Source organism: Rhipicephalus microplus, unplaced genomic scaffold (genome assembly GCF_043290135.1).
Source record: "Rhipicephalus microplus isolate Deutch F79 unplaced genomic scaffold, USDA_Rmic scaffold_13, whole genome shotgun sequence".
In the NCBI taxonomy this organism is placed as follows: domain Eukaryota; kingdom Metazoa; phylum Arthropoda; class Arachnida; order Ixodida; family Ixodidae; genus Rhipicephalus; species Rhipicephalus microplus.
In genome coordinates this window covers 38,639,295-38,659,007 of record NW_027464586.1, presented here as the reverse complement: position 1 = coordinate 38,659,007, position 19,713 = coordinate 38,639,295, and the positions used below count along the sequence as shown (strand labels likewise).

At 46.9% G+C, this 19,713-nt stretch overlaps 1 protein-coding gene across 3 annotated transcripts in view; it reads left to right on the top strand.

Annotated features, from left to right (window-relative positions):
* The window catches only part of LOC119163028 (TBC1 domain family member 25), a 408,328-nt gene that overhangs the window by 120,359 nt on the left and 268,256 nt on the right, over positions 1-19,713 (top strand). Inside the window, exon 1 of one of the 3 annotated variants that reach the window (XM_075882743.1) lies at positions 11,403-11,834. The exons of the other annotated variants lie outside the window; for them this stretch is intronic. Within the exon in view, the coding sequence (XP_075738858.1) occupies positions 11,832-11,834 (3 nt within the window). The 5' untranslated portion in view covers positions 11,403-11,831. Of the gene's footprint in view, positions 1-11,402; positions 11,835-19,713 lie in introns of those variants that run through there. 3 annotated transcript variants of the gene reach the window in all.

The window sequence follows — 19,713 nt, the reverse complement described above, 5'->3', positions numbered from 1 at the left end:
GCCTTGACCCTTCCATGATCGAAGCAGACAAGATCAAACACATCTTGAAGGGGATAGACGACGACGCCTTTCAGATGCTGCTGGCCAAGGGTCCCCGTACCGTGTCCGAACTCGCCACTCTTTGCCAGAGCTTCGAGAAATTGCGCAAACAACGGGTCATGACACGGCGGCCAGCGGCTACCGACGAAACTCTCGGGGCATTGCCCCTAGGTGGAGACCACAACACAATCATGTCGGAAATCAAACTATATGTGCGCGAGGAGGTGGCCCGACAACTTTCGTGTCTGTTGTATCAACCGGCAACGGAACCATCATCTGAGCGTCTCGCGCCCGCCATCAGACAGGTAACACAGGCGCAGGTCTCTGAGGCACTGCCGTCCGTCTCTCAGACAACACCTGTCACCGCGCCATTGACTTACGCTGCTGTTGCTGCTACTCCACCATGACCTCCACTTCGGCCGACTCCCCAGCCTGTACGAGTACCAACGACGCCACTCCCAGCAACACAACAGCGCTATAACGGAAACCCTTGGCGCACAGTTGACAATCGTCCGATCTGCTACGCATGCGGATATCCAGGTCACGTGGCGCGCTTCTGTCGCCGGCGCTTCGCAACGGGCCCGGCTGCAGCTCTGAGGTGCTCTGACGACTCTTTCGCGGCCCCGTACAACGCGCAACGAGAAGTGCCCCGTCAATGCGACCGACAATCAGTGCAACGCGACCAGTCCCCATCCGACCTAGACCACCACCCTACTGCCGACTACCGACCATTCGGTTCCCGTCGCTCATCCTCACCACACCGCTACCGTTCTTCGTCCCCGCTGCGTCGCCGACCGAACCCCGTAGAGACGGAAAACTGACTGCCGCAGCTCCGGAGGCACGAGCTGCGAAATCGTCGCATTGTAGAAGTCCTCGCCCTTCCCCCACAAACGTTCTGGAACTGTTTGTTGAAGGTCAACGAACTCTTGCGCTTGTTGACACGGGTGCCGCCGTATCTGTGATGAGTCAAAAACTCTGCCGTTCGATACGAAAAATAACGACGACGCCTTCCGACGTATTGCTGAATACCGCGAGCGCGCAACCTATTCGACCAGTTGGAGCATGTACGGCGAGAGTAATCATCAGGACGTCCTGTACCACGTCGAGTTTCTCGTGTTGGCCACTTGTTCCCACGACGTGATACTTGGATGGAATTTTTTGTCACGCCACCATGCCGTAATTGACTGCGCTTGCGTGCAGGTGGAATTTTCTGTTTTTTTCTGATGCGCCATCTACCGACAATGAGCTCACTCACCTTGGCAAGCTTCTTGTTGCTTTCGACATAGATGTTCTCCCTCTTAGTGCCATCGTTGTCCCCGTCAATCGCACTGAATTGTCCGGCTCTACCGTTGTGTTCTCCCCATTTGACGTTTTCAGGCGCCGCCACGGTACGTCTCTGCCCTACGCCGTTCTGCCACCTCACCAAGATACTTCCGGAATTGTCGTTTGCAATCCTAGCTCATGCCCTCTCACCTTAAGAGCTCACGAAACACTGGGCTATGTTCTTCCTGTTTATGACAACGTTATTGTGCCTATTGAGTCCCACGACATTGGCCAGCAACTTCAACTTAACGCTGTTACTCCTCCTTTTACGCGGGATGACTACTCCTCGGATATCTTCGATCGTTCCATCGACAGCAAGCTTCCTCTGGATCAACGGAACCAGATAATAACCCTTCTGCATGAATTCCGTGATTCATTTGACCTTTCTCAAAAGGCACTGAGTCAAAGTAACACCGTCACTCACACAATCTACACTGGAAAGCGCCCTCTTTTGCGGCAACGGCCCTACCGCGTATCACCCAAGGAACGAAGTGTAATTGCAGAGCACGTGGACGATATGCTTGAGCGCGGTGTCATCAAGCCATCTTCTAGCCCCTGGTCTTCACCTGTTGTGCTAGTGAAGAAAAAAGACGGTTCGATTAGATTTTGTGTCGACTACCGGTGACTGAACAAAATTACACGGAAAGATGTGTACCCTCTTCCCCGCATCGACGACGCGATCGATTGCCTACAAGGTGCCGAATTCTTTTCTTCGCTGGACTTACGTTCAGGTTACTGGCAGGTTCTTATTGCAGAGTGTGACCGTCCCAAAACAGCGTTCGTTACGCCGGATGACCTATACGAATTCACGGTTATGCCATTCGGTCTGTGCAATGCTCCTGCAACGTTTGAACGAATGATGGACAGCATTTTACGCGGCCTTAAATGGCAGATATGCTTATGTTACCTTGATGATGTTATCGTATTTTCTCCTGATTTCCCTACCCACGTCGACCGTCTGCGCACGATTCTTCAGTGCCTTACTAATGCAAACCTCCAGCTTAACCTAAAGAAGTGCCGCTTCGGGGCTCGCCAACTTACTATACTTCGTCACGTTGTGTCAAAGGATAGAATTTGCCCCGACCCGGACAAACTTCGAGCCGTAGCCAACTTTCCGAAGCCGACTTCACTCAAAGAACTTAGGAGCTTCATCGGCTTGTGCTCGTATTTTCGCCATTTCGTCCACAACTTTACTTTCGTCCCCACTTACGCAACTACTGAATGGTCCAGCTAATCTTTCTAACTCGACCTCGGCATGTGACGAAGCCTTCCTTACACTGCGCCGCCTGCTTACGTCGCCATCCATTCTACGCCATTACGACCCAAGTGCCCCCACTGAAGTGCACACAGACGCCAGTGGCGTTTGTCTGGGAGCAGTACTCGCGCAACGAAAGCCCGGTATTCCAGAGTACGTCGTCGCATATGCAAGCCGTTCACTCACGAAAGCGGAAATGAACTACTCCGTAACTGAACAAGAATGCCTCGCAATCCTTTGGGCGTTAAGCAAGTTTCGTCCTTACTTGTACGGACATAGTTTCGACGTTGTGTCAGACCACCACGCACTTTGTTGGTTGGTGTCGCTAAAAGAACCTTCAGGTCGCCTTGGACGTTGGGCTCTTCGCCTACAAGAATTCGACATTTGTGTCGTCTACCGCTCAGGACGAAAACACTCTGATGCGGACGCCCTCTCACGATCACCAGTGAGATCCAGCGCAGACCTGCATTCGGACGCCAACTTTCCCATCGCTCCCATTTCCGTCTCAAGCATGTCCTCTGTCTGAACAGCGGAAATACCCATGGATAAAATCTCTCGTTAACATTCTTTCCGACTCCTCAACGTCTGCGTACCCACGCGCTCTTTGCCGCCAAGCCACACATTTCGAGATACGGGATGCGCAACTATACCGCAGAAACTACCACGCGGATGGTCGTAAATGGCTCTTGGTTATACCACGCCACATGTGATCTGATGTCTGTGCTTATTTTCACGCCGAACCACAACATGCTCACGCTGGTGTGTTAAAAACATATCACCGGATCCACCAGCGTTACTACTGGCGTGGTATGTACACCTTTGTACAAAAATACATTCGTTCCTGTTCATTATGCCAAAGACGAAAGACAGCGGTCCATTCACCCGGATTATTACAGCCTCTACCGTGTCCGGCGTGCCTTTCGACCACGTTGGAATTGATCTATATGGTCCCCTTCCGTACACTGCCACTGGAAATCGATGGATCATTGTCGCGGTAGACCATCTGACGAGGTATGCTGAAACAGCTCCACTACCTATGGCTGGTGCACGTGACGTAGCCAATTTCGTCTTGCGACGCTTCGTACTGCGTCATGGGGCACCACGTGAACTACTGAGTGATCGAGGGCGTGTCTTTTTATCCGAAGTTGTACAACAACTCCTTCGGGCATGCCGCACGGTGCACCGCACCTCTACAGCCTACCACCCACAGACCAACGGTCTAACTGAGCGCTTCAACCGAACACTAGGAGACATGCTCGCCATGTATGTCAATTCCGACCAATCGAACTGGGCTGTTATTCTTCCATTTGTGACTTATGCGTACAACACCGCGACGCAGTCAACCACAAGCTTCTCGCCTTTCTTTCTTTTACGTGGGCGCGAGCCATGCTCCACCCTTGACACCATTTTGCCATATCGTCCCGACGTCTCAGAGTTCAACCCTCTCTCTGACATTGTGCGCCACGCTGAAGAGTGTCGTCAGTTGGCCCGATCATTCACCTCGGACAAGCAAGCACTCGAGAAAGACCGCCACGACCGCGACCAGCAAGTCGAGACTTTTGCCGTGGGCTCGCTTGTCTGGCTCCGACTGTCCTTACACTCCCCAGGTCTGTCCTCTAAGTTTGGCCCCAAGTTTCACGGTCCTTATCGCGTGGTCGAACGTCGATCTCATGTCACATACGTGATCGAGCCGGTCACGCCATCTACAGACAGGCGACGCTTTGGTCGTGAGACTTTCCCCGTCAGTCGTCTCAAGCCCTATCACGACCCACTCCTACTCTCGTCACCTTGACTTGCCAGGATGGCTCGTCTTCGTCGCCGGGGTATTGTAGAGAGGAAGAAGATTATGTGCCGCAGTGGGTCACGCCTATAGCGAGAGGAGCCAAGTGCGAGCGTTTGCCCCGAGTGCGGTGATTCCTGGGTCCGTTGCTGCTGTGCGAGTACTACTTGCGCCAATAAACCCCGTTTCAAAGGGAACATTTACTCGGATTCAGTAACAAGTGGTTGTAATCAAGCCAGTTCTCTAGTGTGGTAAGATGAGACTGCAGGCGGTCGTATAACGTCTGAATGGTGTCTGCCGTTGCAAAGAAGGCGATACCGTCTGCATAAACATAAGTTATGTCCTAGATTTGTGGAATGGTGCTCATTAACTCACTAATTAACACCGGGAACAGCACTGAGCCTTGCGGTACTCCTCTCGCCTGTGTGTGCATAGTCGAATAAAAGCCGCCTTTGAAACAATAACACGTCCTGTCCAAAAGGAATTTGTGAATCCACGTTAGTATGTATGCCGGAAAATTGAGGAATTCCAGTCAATCTATCAGAATACCATGTTATACAGTATCGTATGTTTTAGCCATATCCAAAGTAACTAAACCTGCATATTTGTTGTCCCGTCGGGCTAACTGTATACGACTTTCTAAATCAACATGAGCATTCCATATGGAACACCCAGCCCTGAACCCGATTTGACAGGGGATTAGAATTGAGCTTTCCTCAATAAATCTATTGATTCGAATATGGATAATTCTCTCAATCAATTTCACCAGATTTGATGTCAAGGCAATTGGCCCTATGTTGTCCAATATGTATCTGCCGTCTTGTTTCTGCAGCAACAGTATAATTTTAGATAGTTTCCACTCTTGCGAAATCCATGAGTTCTTCAATGAATAATTCACAATATCGAAAAGAACATTAGGCGATTCTTGAAGTGAAACTTTTAGCATGAAATTCCTAATTCTATCCGGTTCAGGGGCAGTAGTTGGTAAACAAAGTACAGTTTCAGTCAATTCAGATACGGAAATTTCTGTAAATTCATGCATAGATACCTGCATGTTGCGAATAGTCGAGAGATCTGTACTAAAGCGACGTTCTAATCCTTAAACTATCTCTTCCAACGAGCTGTTCATCTCTTGGGCGTCAAGATACACGATTCTAAAGTTAAGGTGATGGCAGTACCTGTCTTGACCGCAGATACGCGAACAAATCACGCTTATTGTTTGATTTGGAAAGATAAACGAAGTGTCGACTGTCATATTCTTCTTTAGCGTGTTTAACAGTGCGTTTAAATACGCCGGCAAAAACTGATAGTCTTTCCAATTTGTTGGGCATTGATTATGCAGAAGCTTCTTCCAAGTGGCTTTCCGTCTTCTGTAATCGCGCATACATTAATTAGTCCACCAACGAGGGAATGGCCCTTTACTCGATGGAATAACGAACGATTTTTTTCGGCATCCCACTAGTATGGAGCCGATATTAGACGCAATTTCCTCACCATTGTCATTCTGAAGTTTTGCAATGGCTGAACGCAGTCACGTTTGAAATTTCTTATGGTTGACATATACTCCAGGCTGTTGCTCTATAGTTGTCATTGGACATACAATGTCAAAAACTACTGGGAGATGGTCGCTGTTAGTTGCAGAGTCAACGACGGACCATGACAAAACATTAATAGCACTGCTCCAGAACGTCAAACCTAACAGTGATTGAGTCTGACCTCGAGCAAATGTTACGTGTCCTTATACACGAGAAATTTTTTTGTCAATGGTCCACTCCCACAGCCGTCTGCCACACATGTCTTTCTCCTCCAAGGCAAATGATGAGAATTAGTCACCTGTGAGCACCGTTTCCTTTTGACAGGCTGCCAAAGCGCTGTTAAGGTGACTTGTACTTTGTACACCAGTGGTTAAATAACAATTTATAATTGAAAAAGGGTAGTATCCTAGAAGGTACAAATCTAATGTTATTATTTCACAATGAGAGTCCGACATTCTCAAAGCAATTTTCGCTTTATGACATAATTTACTTGATACTAGTATTATTAAACCACCACCACGCGTTTGATAATACAATCGAAATGAATGAAATCTTGTTGAATAATAATTTTCATCAGCTGTAAGCCAAGTTTTTTGTAGAATTATAATATCAGCTTTAAGTTGGTTAGAGAGGTAATGTAAGTTGATTGAGGCTGAGAATATAGAACGGCAGTTCCACTGAAGTACCTTTAGTTGACCCATGGTGTTGAGCGCACCGCAGAGGCGTATGCCTTGGCCTTTTTGGTATCTTTTCTCGCCATCAGCAACTCATTTTTCTTCAGTTTTTGCCTTTAAGTCCGCAGAGATAGGCGATGGTATGTGTTTGTTAGCTCGGATCTCAACTTTCATACCTGTAGCATTACTTGTACTTGGCTGAGGCGTACAATGGTCTGACTGCACCTGTGGAACAGGTTGCTCAGCATTGTGCACTTTTTCAGACAGTTTATCCAGCACCATGCAATCTAGTGGATGGTCATCAATGGCGTCCGATTGTTGAGGAACTGTAAGAGCCTGAGCTCGCACTCATTGCGTCATTTGATTTGAAAGTATTTGCGTTAAACAGTCACTGAGGTTAGATATTAACTTATCTATTGCCTTAGTTATTGCCTTTTTGACGGCAGATTCAATGGCTTGTGAAATGTTGCTGTCACGACTTGAAATATGTCGCACTGTTGCACCAGAATAGCCGAAGGCCCTATCTTTAACTATACCAATAGCTTCCCTGTGCGAACAGCGGTGGTCTATAATCTATAGGATTTGTATTTCCCGAGAGCGAGCATAGCATTCGGAATGGTCTGCGGGCTGACTCTCTCCACAAAGGCAGCCGCTTTTCTGATATTGCTGAGCATTCGTTTAAGGAGTGGCTTTCGCCGCAGACGCGGCAACGATGGTTTGACTTGCGTCATTCCGTACTCTGGCTGATTCTCCAGCAGTTTTTACACTGTACTGGATAGGAAGTCAGAGGGCTCCACGCTGAAATTTCCGGAGTCCTCCACTACGGCGTCTCTCATAATCAAATGGTGGTTTTGGGACGTTAAACCCCACAAATCAATCAGAGGGCTTTACGCGAAAGAAGCCATAGCTTTATTTCTGACGGGCAGGTTGTGCCCACAAGTGTAGGAATGGCAGATTTGGTTGTTATCCTCTCGTTAATAATCAGGTGACTGCAACGGTGAACGGAAGTTACGCCTGCTCCCGAAAGACTGTCTAGGGTGTCTTCAGGACTCAGTTTGGAATCGACGCCCTTTACGAGGCCTTTAGTACACGCAAGGTGAGGCGGAATGAAAGCACTCACGGAAGTTGATGCGAACGAAGTACTCCTGCACACAGGTCTGGTCCGGTGACCTACACACTATGCTACTTCGTCCTAATTGGCGCCCGTCGGTTATGGTCTGAAAGTGGTTCGATGTGACTTTCAGTTTCTTTTTAACAGCCTGGGGGTTCGTGAGCCTGATGAATTCTCCATTTGTAAGCACCGGTGCGATAGGAATGTGGCTGATCCCACTGCGAAATAATAACCCTAACGGCAACTCATTAGGTGACAGTGACGCCGACAAGGCGTCGCGCCTGGCCAGGACAATCGGTTGACATCAGCACAACAGATTGGTGTAAATTCAAAATTAATGAAAATCAGAGACTGTAAAATAAAACTCAGAACTAAGACCACTCAATACTTAGCCAGTAACCCCACAGTCGAGCCGAGCGATGAGGGCAACTTCGTCTTGTCCTGTCGCCTGGAAGATCTTGGCTCATACTCACAAGGGGGATTGGCCACACTGTACCTTATAACGTTGGTTGGTTGGTTGGTCGTTCCTCAGTCCTAGCGCAACCCAAAACGGGGGATCGGCCATGAAACGGACGGTGCCTCATTTGTGAAGAGGAACTGTTTTACCAGCCGGATTATTTAGATAGCGATGTTTAAACAAAGAACCAATTGGTAAACGATGGATTAGAAATAAAATAGAGGTAATACAATGAACGAACAGGCTAATATGGTTTGAAATAAAGTGAATTTATGCCTCAGCTTAACATTCTAATCGTTTTGTTGACTTTAGAAAATCGCATATGGCCTCGCAAACGTTCCTGTGGCTAAATTCCTTTTCAGTTGCTCCAAAGGAAAGGACCACCGGAAGGAATAAATTTAGATCCAACCTACGGAGAGGTTCTTCTAACAGTCTCTTCCTTTGGTTTGTGTATAACCTGCATGTTAAGAAGAAATGGTGAAGGGATTCACTTTCGTTGCATTGGAGGCGTAGGGGAGACGGTGCCAGACCAGACCTGTGTAGATAAAAGTTCAGGGGGGAGGGGGGGACTCGGCATCTTACTCTTGTAATTGATATCTCCGCCGTTCTATAGGAGCACCATCAATTTTTCCAAGGGTACTTAAGATGGGAAAAATCCGATGTTGCCAAGCGAGATTTCTCAGACTGATCTGGCATGACAAATTTTTCAAAGCGTGCCATGGCGATAAATGCTTTGAAAGCATTGGACATATTAGGCGCAGTTAATAACCTACACACAGACAAGCAGTCTGAAAGAATAATAGCATCTGTTACTGATTGAGGTAATTTTCGTAAAGCTAATAGAATTGCCAGTAATTCCGCTTGATAAATAGGTGTGAAATCGGGTAAATGAATCGAAACAGGCCAATCCAACTGAAGATGCAATTACGACTCCTGCCTTCTCTTCGCGAACTGAAGCATCAGTTGCTATTAATATCTTTGTGTGTAATTTTGCCAGGTGGTCTTTCAAAATGGCATTTAAATATCTAGTGGGAAGAGTTTTGCAATTATTAGGGAAAATATTGTCAAATTCTATTCTCATTGTTTGAATAGGTGTTCTTAGTACCCGTACTTTACGAAGGTTGACATGTAATGTTTCCAAGAGCTTCTGTACGACGATGACTTGTGGACACTTTAATATAGACCACTCTTGGTTAAAAAAGGACGTCGGCTCATTAATCAAAAAAATATTGTGACCTCCTATGTGGGGATGCGTATATTTTTAGGAAGGTACAGACTGCTAGTATTTGGAACCTAGCACGAAGAGAAGGCAGGCGCGCTTCCTTATATAAAATATTAATTGCGTCAAATTTAGGGAGCCCAAGATATAAACGTAACGCTCCGCGTTGTAGTAGTACCAGTGGTCTAATTTTGTAGGCGGGTGCTCCAGAAAACAAAACACAGCTAAACTCCAATATTGAGCAAATATACATACAATATATCATTACTAGCACATCACGACGTAAACCACAACGTTTATTGCTGAGTCTACGAAGCATCCCAAGCGCCTGTGCTCCTTTAGCTGCCATATTTTCTATATGCGGACTCCAATTTAGGTTTTCAGTATTGATGACTCCCAAGTATTCAGACGATTTCACCTGCGGGATAAAGTCCTGTCTGTAAAGTACGGAAATCTGCACTGGAACACTTATAGGAAGAGCTATGACTGCACTTTTCCTGTTGTTCAGTGGTAGATTAATGTCGTCTAACCATGCTTTCAGAGCATTCAAATAGAATTGTAGCATCTGATATAATGTATGCATATCTGTAGCTGTAGCAAAAAATGCGATGTCGTCAGCGTATACACACACCGGTACATCGTGTTGTACTGGAATTGTGCACAATAAAATATTAAATAATAATGGTGAAAGTACCGAACCTTGGGGGAGACCTCTAATTTGTTTATACTTTGAAGACGACATGCCAGATTCAGAAGAATTGAATTCTCTATCTTTTAGAAAGGAGTAAACCCATGCCACGAAGTAATTTAGTAACCTGATGTGCGTTAGCGAATTTATTAGTTTAATGTTTCCAACACTGTCATAAGCTTTTGCAATATCTAAAGTGACTAAGGCGGAAACCTGTTTCTTAACCAATCAAGGTGGACGATTGGGCGAGTTGGTGATTCATGATCGACGTATGTAACTGCGCGGTAGTAAACACGGACGACAAGAAGATACAAGGACAAGCGCAGACTATCAACTGAAGGTTTATTTTTCACAAACCACATATATATGACTGAACCGGAAACAGAAAACACGAAAATCTACAAAAAATGATGACTTGGCACTTAACAATCGACCAAACGTGAACGTTTGACAAAAGCAGATTCAAGGACCATGTGCGCCACTTGCCAGATACCGTAGCTCTTTATCTAAAAGAGCTAACGACGGTTTGCTGACGCAGCGTTCTGGTTCCCGTGCCATTTTTTCCGCTTCGACAATCATACGGGTATGATCGTCTTTGTGCCTGAACATTACGACCGTGCTTTCGAACTGCGCAAGGCAGCCACACCTACTGGGCGTAAAGGTCGTTTTTTCGGCACCTTACAAGCTCTCTCAGCTAGCCAAAATGACATGTGTAAACAATAGGCCCAAACAAGCTTGCACTGTCAGGCATAAAACCCAGTTTGTCAGATGTGACATGAATGTAGTTTATAGAATTCCGCTATCTTGTGGTGCGTGTTACATCGGGCAGACTGGGAGATGCCTAAATGAGCGCCTGCGCGAGCACGCACGCAATGTGCGCACTGGCAATGAGGGTTTTTTAGCTCAGCACGTCAGTAGGTGTGGCTGCCTTGCGCAGTTCGAAAGCACGGTCGTAATGTTCAGGCACAAAGACGATCATACCCGTATGATTGTCGAAGCGGAAAAAATGGCACGGGAACCAGAACGCTGCGTCAGCAAACCGTCGTTAGCTCTTTTAGATAAAGAGCTACGGTATCTGGCAAGTGGCGCACATGGTCCTTGAATCTGCTTTTGTCAAACGTTCACGTTTGGTCGATTGTTAAGTGCCAAGTCATCATTTTTTGTAGATTTTCGTGTTTTCTGTTTCCGGTTCAGTCATATATATGTGGTTTGTGAAAAATAAACCTTCAGTTGATAGTCTGCGCTTGTCCTTGTATCTTCTTGTCGTCCGTGTTTACTACCGCGCAGTTACATACGTCGATCTGTTTCTTAAAACGAGCTAGTTGTGTCGTGCTTTCCAGATCAACATGGACACACCAAATGGAGCAGCCACGCCTGAATCCAATTTGGCATGGGCTTCAAATTGCATTTTCGTCCAACTAGTTGTCTATCCTAATGTGTAGAAGTCTTTCGATTAGTTTTACCAGATTAGATGTGAGTGAAATAGGCCTAATGTTATCCAAAGTAAACTCAGCTCCATGTTTTTTTAATAAAGGAATTATTTTCGCAATTCTCCACTCAGGCGGAATCCACGAATGTCTAGTAGAGTGATTAACTATTGCAAGTAAACCTTGAGGTGATACTTTATGGATTATTTTTATTACCGATGCAGTTATTCCATCGGGACCTGTAGCAGAGTCGGGCAATATTTTCACCACTTGTGCTATTTCCTACGCTGTAACCTCTTCAAAGTCATCGCTGTTAACAGGGCATGGTGAGTGGTAAAAGTTAGAAGCCTTGAAGCGGCTTTCCAGCTCTTGAGCAATATTTTCCAGAAAAGTAGGCAACTCACGTGGCGTTGAAACTATCGATTCGAGGTGTGTTGATGGTGGGATTACTTTTTGGGCTTTAAGGAAGTTGAAAAGTGATTTCCTGTGGCCAGGCTTTGAAAGGAACTCGGAGCGTTGGCTATCATAGTTATCCTTCGCAGCGGCAACTGTTCGCTTAAAAATTGCAGCCGCGTATTTGTAATCGCTCTAGTTTCTAGGGCACTAATTATAGAGCAGTTTTCGCCACGCTGCTTTCCTTAGCCTGTAATGACGTGATTAATCAGAGTTCCACCAATGATTCAAAGGACGTTGTTTAGAGACCTAACTGTGAATTTAGCTTTATTTAAAGATTGTTTTATAACATCCTTAAAGTTGATAACATTTCGCTTTTTATTTACCTTGGTTCGTTTTGACAAAGCCACACGTAGTGTCTGTTCGAATGTATTAAAATTGATGTGAGAAGTGAGCTGCCTGATTATTGAAGTCACGGGACATACAATCTCAAACAATATAGGAATATGATCGCTATTTGTAGCCGAGTTTAAAGTAGACCATGTAAAAATACAGAAGCTAAAACTACAGAAAGTCAGATCATTCGCAGAATGAGACTGATTGCATACAAACGTGGGGGTTCGCTGGTTAATGCATGTTAAATAATTTTTAGCAACAATATCCCACAAGTGCTTTCCACTGATAGCTGTTCTGAATCCCCACGAAGTGTGATGAGAATTGAAGTCTCCTACCATTAATATGTCTTTTCTGCAAGACGAAATTACGGTATCTAAAACACTAGAATTTTGAACGCCTGACGGATAATAAGCGTGTACTAACGAAAAGGGAAGGTGTTCCGGAAGAGCGAAATCTAATGTTAAAATTTCACTTTCTAAATTCATTATTTGACCTGTAACTTTTACCCGATGTGCAATTTTTGAAGAAATAAACACTGCTAAACCACCTCCTAGAGAGGGGCGGTCTAAGCGAAACGTTCGGTAGTTTTTGAGATGAAAGGTGTTTTCTTTATAACGTCTGGCAGAACAAGACCTTCTTTCTCTTCGTCTTTCCTCCAACCCTGTCCATGTGCATAATATATGTGATTGTATTTGTACCGCGGGAGGTTTGTTCGCGTTCTTTTAAATGCCTTCTAAATGATGTTGTAAATTGTAATGGATACCTGCCGAGTGTGCAAGTTTGTGTATGCACAGTGGGCCCGAGGTGAACTATTGGCCCGAGACACCCTTTCGACGGCACGCAACAATCCACATTTTTTTTTACCTGGCGGCTGTTCAAATGATGTGACCGATTTCTTTGCCTTCATTCAGACATGACGGCATCTGTTTAGCGAGAGAAAGTATCGTCTGCGGTGAAACTAGAGGGTCTGACGTCCTTTGCTGCTACAGAAGAACACGCTTGCGAGATCGCCTCATAACTGTCTCGCCCTCCATTTTGACCTCCCGTTTCGCCACCTATAGTCGCTTGAATGATCGAATACTGGAGGTGATTGACAAAGACTATGAATCAGTGGTTATTGTTTCAACGCCGCGGAAACGGTCTTACTAGGTCAATACAAACTTGTTCGAAAGGCGTATTCTATGTTTGTAAACATGGTAGCTGCCGAGTGACGTCACGGCGCATTGACTCCGCCAAGTTAGAGTTACTATATATGCTACCTTTAGGTAGCAGAGTTGCGCCAAGTTACGCCATCTTGGGTTCAAATGTCTTGCGGCAAAGCCACTCACCACCCTCGTAGGAGCAACGCTCGCGCTTCAGAGGGCTACATAGTCTCTCAATATTGAGGGATTATGGTACTAGCGTTGCTTTATTTATTTTTTCGCTTTCTTTAGTTTTTTTAAGAAGAAGAAGAAGAAGAGAGAATTCATTTACAGAAAAGTAGAGAGATCGGCCTGAGCTATAGTTTGCTCTGGCCTGCTACTCTACACTGGAGAAGGGTGACTGGGGTGTGAAAGAGTGATGAATGACGATGGTAAGGTAGAGAGATGATATGTGCTTATTAGGCTGGGTAACTCTACAGACGTGCATCCAGTCCAATGGCTTCTAAGAAAGTGATGACGGCTCGTATAATCACATGTGTGCTGCTGGCGTTAGGCCAAGGACCTAACACAACCTCATCGGTTATTGGTCGACTAATATATTGGCCAATCGAAGATATCAGTTGCTGACGTTCGCTTGCATATGCTGGACAGTCGCAAAATATATGTTCGAGCGTTTCTGGCAACCGACAGTGACCACAATTGGGACCTGTGTCATTACAGCAATTCGAGTGGATGTAACGTCTCGTGTAAGCCACACCGAGGCGAATGTGGTGCATAATGCATGAGATGCTTCGCTTTAGCTTGTGAGGCATACGGAACTTCGTTTCCGGGTCCCATTTGTGCAGCCGCTTGTGCTGGTGTCCTGGCTTCTGCCAGTGCTTGAAGATGGAGTTGCGCATTACGCGTCGAAGTAGGATGTTAGTATCTTGTCAAAAAATGCGATGCGCACTTCCGGGGCACTATTTAAAGCTCTCTTAGCTTCAGTGTCCGCCTCTTCATTGCCCATTATGCCACAGTGAGCAGGTATCCATTGAAATGTACATGATGTCCATTTTTGTAGCAATGCCAAGAAGCTCTGCTATTTCAATCGATATAGTATGATATGGACCTCGTCTCATGAAGCCATCGATGGTTTGAAGAGCAGCTTTGGCATCGCACAGTATCGTCCATTTACGAGCGGGTTCTGTCGACATGAAACGTATTGCCTCCCGGATAGCAACAAGTTCCGCGGCTGCTAATGTGGTCTTGCGATCTATCTTGAAACGTGGAGCTATCTTCATCTGCGGGATGACAAAGGCTGCGGCGGAGGTACGCGACGTGGTAGATCCATCAGTATATACGTGCGCCACACCGTCGTACGTAGTATAAATGTGCAGCAGTGTAAGTTGCTTTAGGCCGATCATTGATACAAGGGACTTCTTCATAATCCCAGGAATCTGAAGTATGACAAGTGGTCTAGGCAGGAGCCACGGAGGTGTCTCAGGAACACGTGGGGGAGAGAATCTTGGCGGTATGATGTTCTCGAGCCGCGATATAGCTCTTGAATAACTGACGTCTTGGTGGCTGGCAGGGAGGGCTGATTGGGGATGTTGCCTGTGTCGAGTCAACAGGCGAAGGTGGACTCGAAGAGGCTCGCAAAGCACATATGCTTTGATTGGACAAGCCCGAGCTTCGGCGAGAGTTCCCTTGGTTGATGTGCATTGAGGTAAGCCCAAACATGTGCGCAACCCTTGAGCTTGGATGCTTTCTAGCGTGCTCGCACAACTGGGCTCCATGCTTGAAAGCACGGGCATGCTGTATCGTAAGTACACTACGAATAAAGATTGGTGCAGTTGCAGGAGAGCTGCCCTCGAAGGGCCCAATCTTGCTCCGGCCATTACCCGAAGAACGTGGACAAAGCTCTTGAGCTTTGACTTCAAGGCTGTGACGTGTTTTGACCACGATAGATTCCGGTTGAGGATAACACCCAGGAATTTGTGTTGCGCAACAGCACCAATTTCTGTTCCATTCACAGTTAGCGCGTATCTTGTCATTTGTTTTTGTGTAAATGCAAGCACTGCGCATTTTTCAGTTGACAGTGCGAGACCCTGACGACGTAGGTACCTTGCTGTGATGGTCAGTGCACGTTGCAGTCGAGCACGCAGTTGGGGGCGCGTAACTCCAGAAGCCCAGTTGCAGATGTCGTCCGCATATGTGCTCACCTTCACCGTGTCAGGAAGTTCAGTAGCAAGTCCAATCAAAGTGATGTTAAAAGGTGTCGGACTGAGAACGCTCCCTTGGGGAGCACCACGGTGAATGTTATAAAGGTCTGTATCTCCATCGCTTGTTGACATATACATGGTACGGTCGCTAAGGTAGCTTACGATCCATGCATACAGTCGTCCGCCGATATCTAGATCCTCAAGCGCATCAAGGATGGCATAATGTAAGAGATTGTCGTAGGCGCCTTTAATGCCAAGAAAAACAGCAGCCACTAATCTGCCTCGGCATCTTTCCTGTTCAACATCGGAGACCAAGTTGATGACCCCGTCAATGGCTGATCGGCCTCTCCTAAAGCCATTCATGAACGCAAGAAAGCGATTATTGCTCTCTAAGAGCTACTCTAATCTCGACAATACCATCCTTTCCATGACTTTGCCAACGCAGCGGCTTAAGGTGATCGGCCGGTAAGATGAAAGCTCATTAGGACACTTCCTCGGTTTAAGCAGTACGATTATGCGGCTGCACTTCCACTTATCTGGAACATTTCCTGACTCGCGGGAGGTGTTGTAGTAAGATAACAGGATCTGTCGTGCTTCTGTATCAAGATGGCGGAGTGCAGCGTAAGTAATTCCGTCCGGCCCGGGAGCCGATGAGCGTCGGGAAAGTAAAATTGCAGCGTCCAGTTCCTGCGTTGTAAAAGGCACTTTGAGGCGTTCGTCGAAACATGGGGGCACAGTGGTGGTAAGAGTTTGGGTCACAGTGTGAGCGGTGGAAACGACAAGGCAACAGTAGTCCTTGGCTGCCTCTAATTCACTCCAACCATGATGTAGAGCCACCGCACGGAATGGCCAAATTTGTTGTGGAGAAGATTGTAGACTTCGTACTATCCGCCAGATTTTGGAGAGAGGCTGTCTTGGGTCCAAAGAGCCGCAGAACGACCTCCATCGTTGCTTGTCCAGCTTGTCGAGATGCCGAAGAACGTGTCGTTGAGCTTGACGACAAGCTGAGAGGTCTGACGGTGATCTTGTTCCTCTGTATCGCCGTTCTGCGCGGCGACGAATAGCACAAAGGGCCTCGTATTGTAAGTCGATAGCTGATCGTTGCAGCGGAATGGTAACTTGTCTTGTTGTGTCACGCAGGGACGAAGAAATGACGTCTTCTACTTCGGATGGTGTAGTAGTGCGCTGACAGCTGGTTTTCACAGATGACTTGAAGAGACGCCAGCCTGTCTGATGAAAGCAGCGTGTGGCTGAACGGCGGTACCACCTAAACTGAACATAAGTTGGCAAGTGATCACTACCGTGAGTCTCTATATCCGTGGACCAAGCTGCAGAAGACAGGAGACTCCTGGACACAAACGTAATGTCGAGGCAGCTGCTGTAAGAAGTACCCCGAATGAAAGTGGGCGATCCGTCGTTCAGCACCCTTAGTCCAAAATTACACACGAAGTCGCACAAATCTCTGCCACGGCCGTTTATTACAGTGCTACTCCAGAGGGGATGATGAGCGCTGAAATCTCTAATGACAATGTGGGGGCTCTGAGCAGCCTGAAGCACAGACCTAAGGTGAGAGCAGTCCATCTTCGCACTTGTGTGGATGTATCCTCCAATAACTGACAACGTACGCCTCTCATAGTCAAGCAAACGTAATCATTCGCGTATGCGACAGAATGTCATGTCGTGCGTACGTCATATCGCGGCGTACACAAACTAGCACCTTTCTTGCATGGTGACCACTGCGAGACCAAAGCTGGACGTACCCAGATAAACGGAATGTAAAATCCAAGATTGGTTCGCAGATGACAATAACTGGGAACTGGTCTTTCAATACCCGCTGTCTGAAATCAGAGAGACGGCCACCTAAACCACGAGCATTCCACTGCATAACAAGTGTCTGCCGCATGCGATCTTCCAACATCGAGGCCTTGTTCGCTTACTGAAGAACAACAAGAAGTGGCTCCAGCACCTCAAGTAACTGGACAGCAGCTTTAGCCCCCGGAGTGTTTAGAGCACTAAGGATCTTGCGCATTGAACACATCAAATTTCTAAGCATACTCTTGATGTCCTTATTATCCATCTTGTCGTCCTGCACGCTGCGTTCAGCAGCATTATGCGTGGAAGGCGTACAGTGGGTCTTGATGGTAAAGAAGGCCACTCCGAAGTATTACGGGCCGGTGGCTGGTTGGCTCGTCCATTCGTCGGCTGTAAAGGTACGGAAGCACAGACATCTTCATTTCTGGCCGGTAAAAGCAAGCGACGAGAAGGTGCAGCCTAGACGTTTTATGTCAGTTCTACAACTCGGTTAGCACTGCTCCCTCGTTTGCGTCGGTGTCGTGAAGGACGTACACTGTGCCGGACAGCCCTTGCTGCTTCTCTGTGCGTGGAGTGGTCTCTAACCATCTTCTTCAAGACAGTTATTTTGTTCCTCATTTCAGGACATTCTTTTGAGGTTGCGTCGTGGGCGCCCATGCAGTTAGGACAATTGGTGGCAGCGTTGCAGTTGCCATCGTCATGAGGTCCACCACATCGTTTGCAAGTTACCACACCCTTACAAACTGTACTGACATGTCCGAATTTCAAACATTTATGGCACTGTAGAGGCCTCGGTACATAAGGGCGTACCGGATGACGCACATATCCAACCTTGACGTGAGTAGGCAACGATTTGGACTCGAACACTACTTTCACACAACGCGACCGTCCAAAGCGGTGAAAACCAATTACAGGAGCCACCGAAGAAAGCAATTTCTCGAGGCTTGAGTCTGTAATCTCTTCGTCCACATTATAAATGACGCCTATCGTAGTTGCCTTGTCGTACGCGGAAAACGCGCGCACTGGAATGTTTCCCAACTGGACAATGTTCTTCAGCGTGTCCAGTATAGCCTTTGAAGTAACCTCCACCGACAGGATGTTCTTGTGGCTATTTATACGTATTTCCTCAACCTGGCCAGGTGCGATACGTTCGAAATACTCCGACAAGCTTTGCCTGTTTAGAGTGTTCAGGACGTCTGTCGTCGTTGTCGGCATGCACGAGATCGTGAAGGACCGCATGCTACTCGCCCTTTCCGGTGCCTGTAGACCGGTCGGTGACATCCTTCTGATCTTTCTCGTCAGACGGCGGCTTGGAACAGGGGTGAAATCACTGTCCGAGGCCATGTCTTCAGTCGAAGAGCCATCAGAAGCGTAACTGTGCACCACGTTGGGGCCGAAGCGGTCACTCACTTCGGACGCACTCTGATGAGACGGTTTAGGGCCCGGAAGCTGGGCGGGGTTTTGATCCCCCATTTTACGGGACCACGTCCCCCAGTGTTCTTGTCTCAGATTGCAGAAGTCGCAGAGAAAATTGAGCAAACTTCGAAGGCTGAAAGCTGGAGCTGTTCCCTGCGACCACTTCTTCTTCTTCTTCTCAAATTTTTTTTAATTAGTCTTTAAATTTTTTTAAATAATGAGGGAAACTCAGTTTCTGCGGTCACACCTAGAAGCCTTGATTTGACGATCTTGGTATGTAATAATAAAACTAAGTGCGTCGGCTTGTTGAACCAGTGAGATACATATTTATGGTTGGTTACACTAGCTTTGCCTTTTCCGCTGTTTTTCCCATTTGCAAGTATGAAATTATTTTTGCACTTTTGAACGCCATCGAACCAGTTAGGGATCAATTTTTTTCATCTTGTTGGATTCATTCGTTAACTGTGTGATGGAGCCAGGTGTAGTTGTATCGCCTTCAACTGAATCGAGCTGAACAGCGATCGAGATTGCCAATGCGACGCCCATATTACGCACGGCTCTCTATTGCACTGGTATTACAATCGCGGATCACGAAAGCTGATGTGAAACAACAGCCGATGTCAACCACGCTTGATCTGCCCGAAATCATCATAGCGTTGACTTCTCCGCAGTGCATTTGAACCACTTATGACCACGTGATGGCGCTCGGCGAATAGGGGCGCTGAAGTCTTGTAGGCGGAGCGAGCGGCGCCCGAAAAACAGTGGCGCAACTCTGCTACCTAAAGGTAGCATATACAGTAACTCTACGCCAAGTCGTCCCAGCGCGCCACCAGCCTCTATGATCA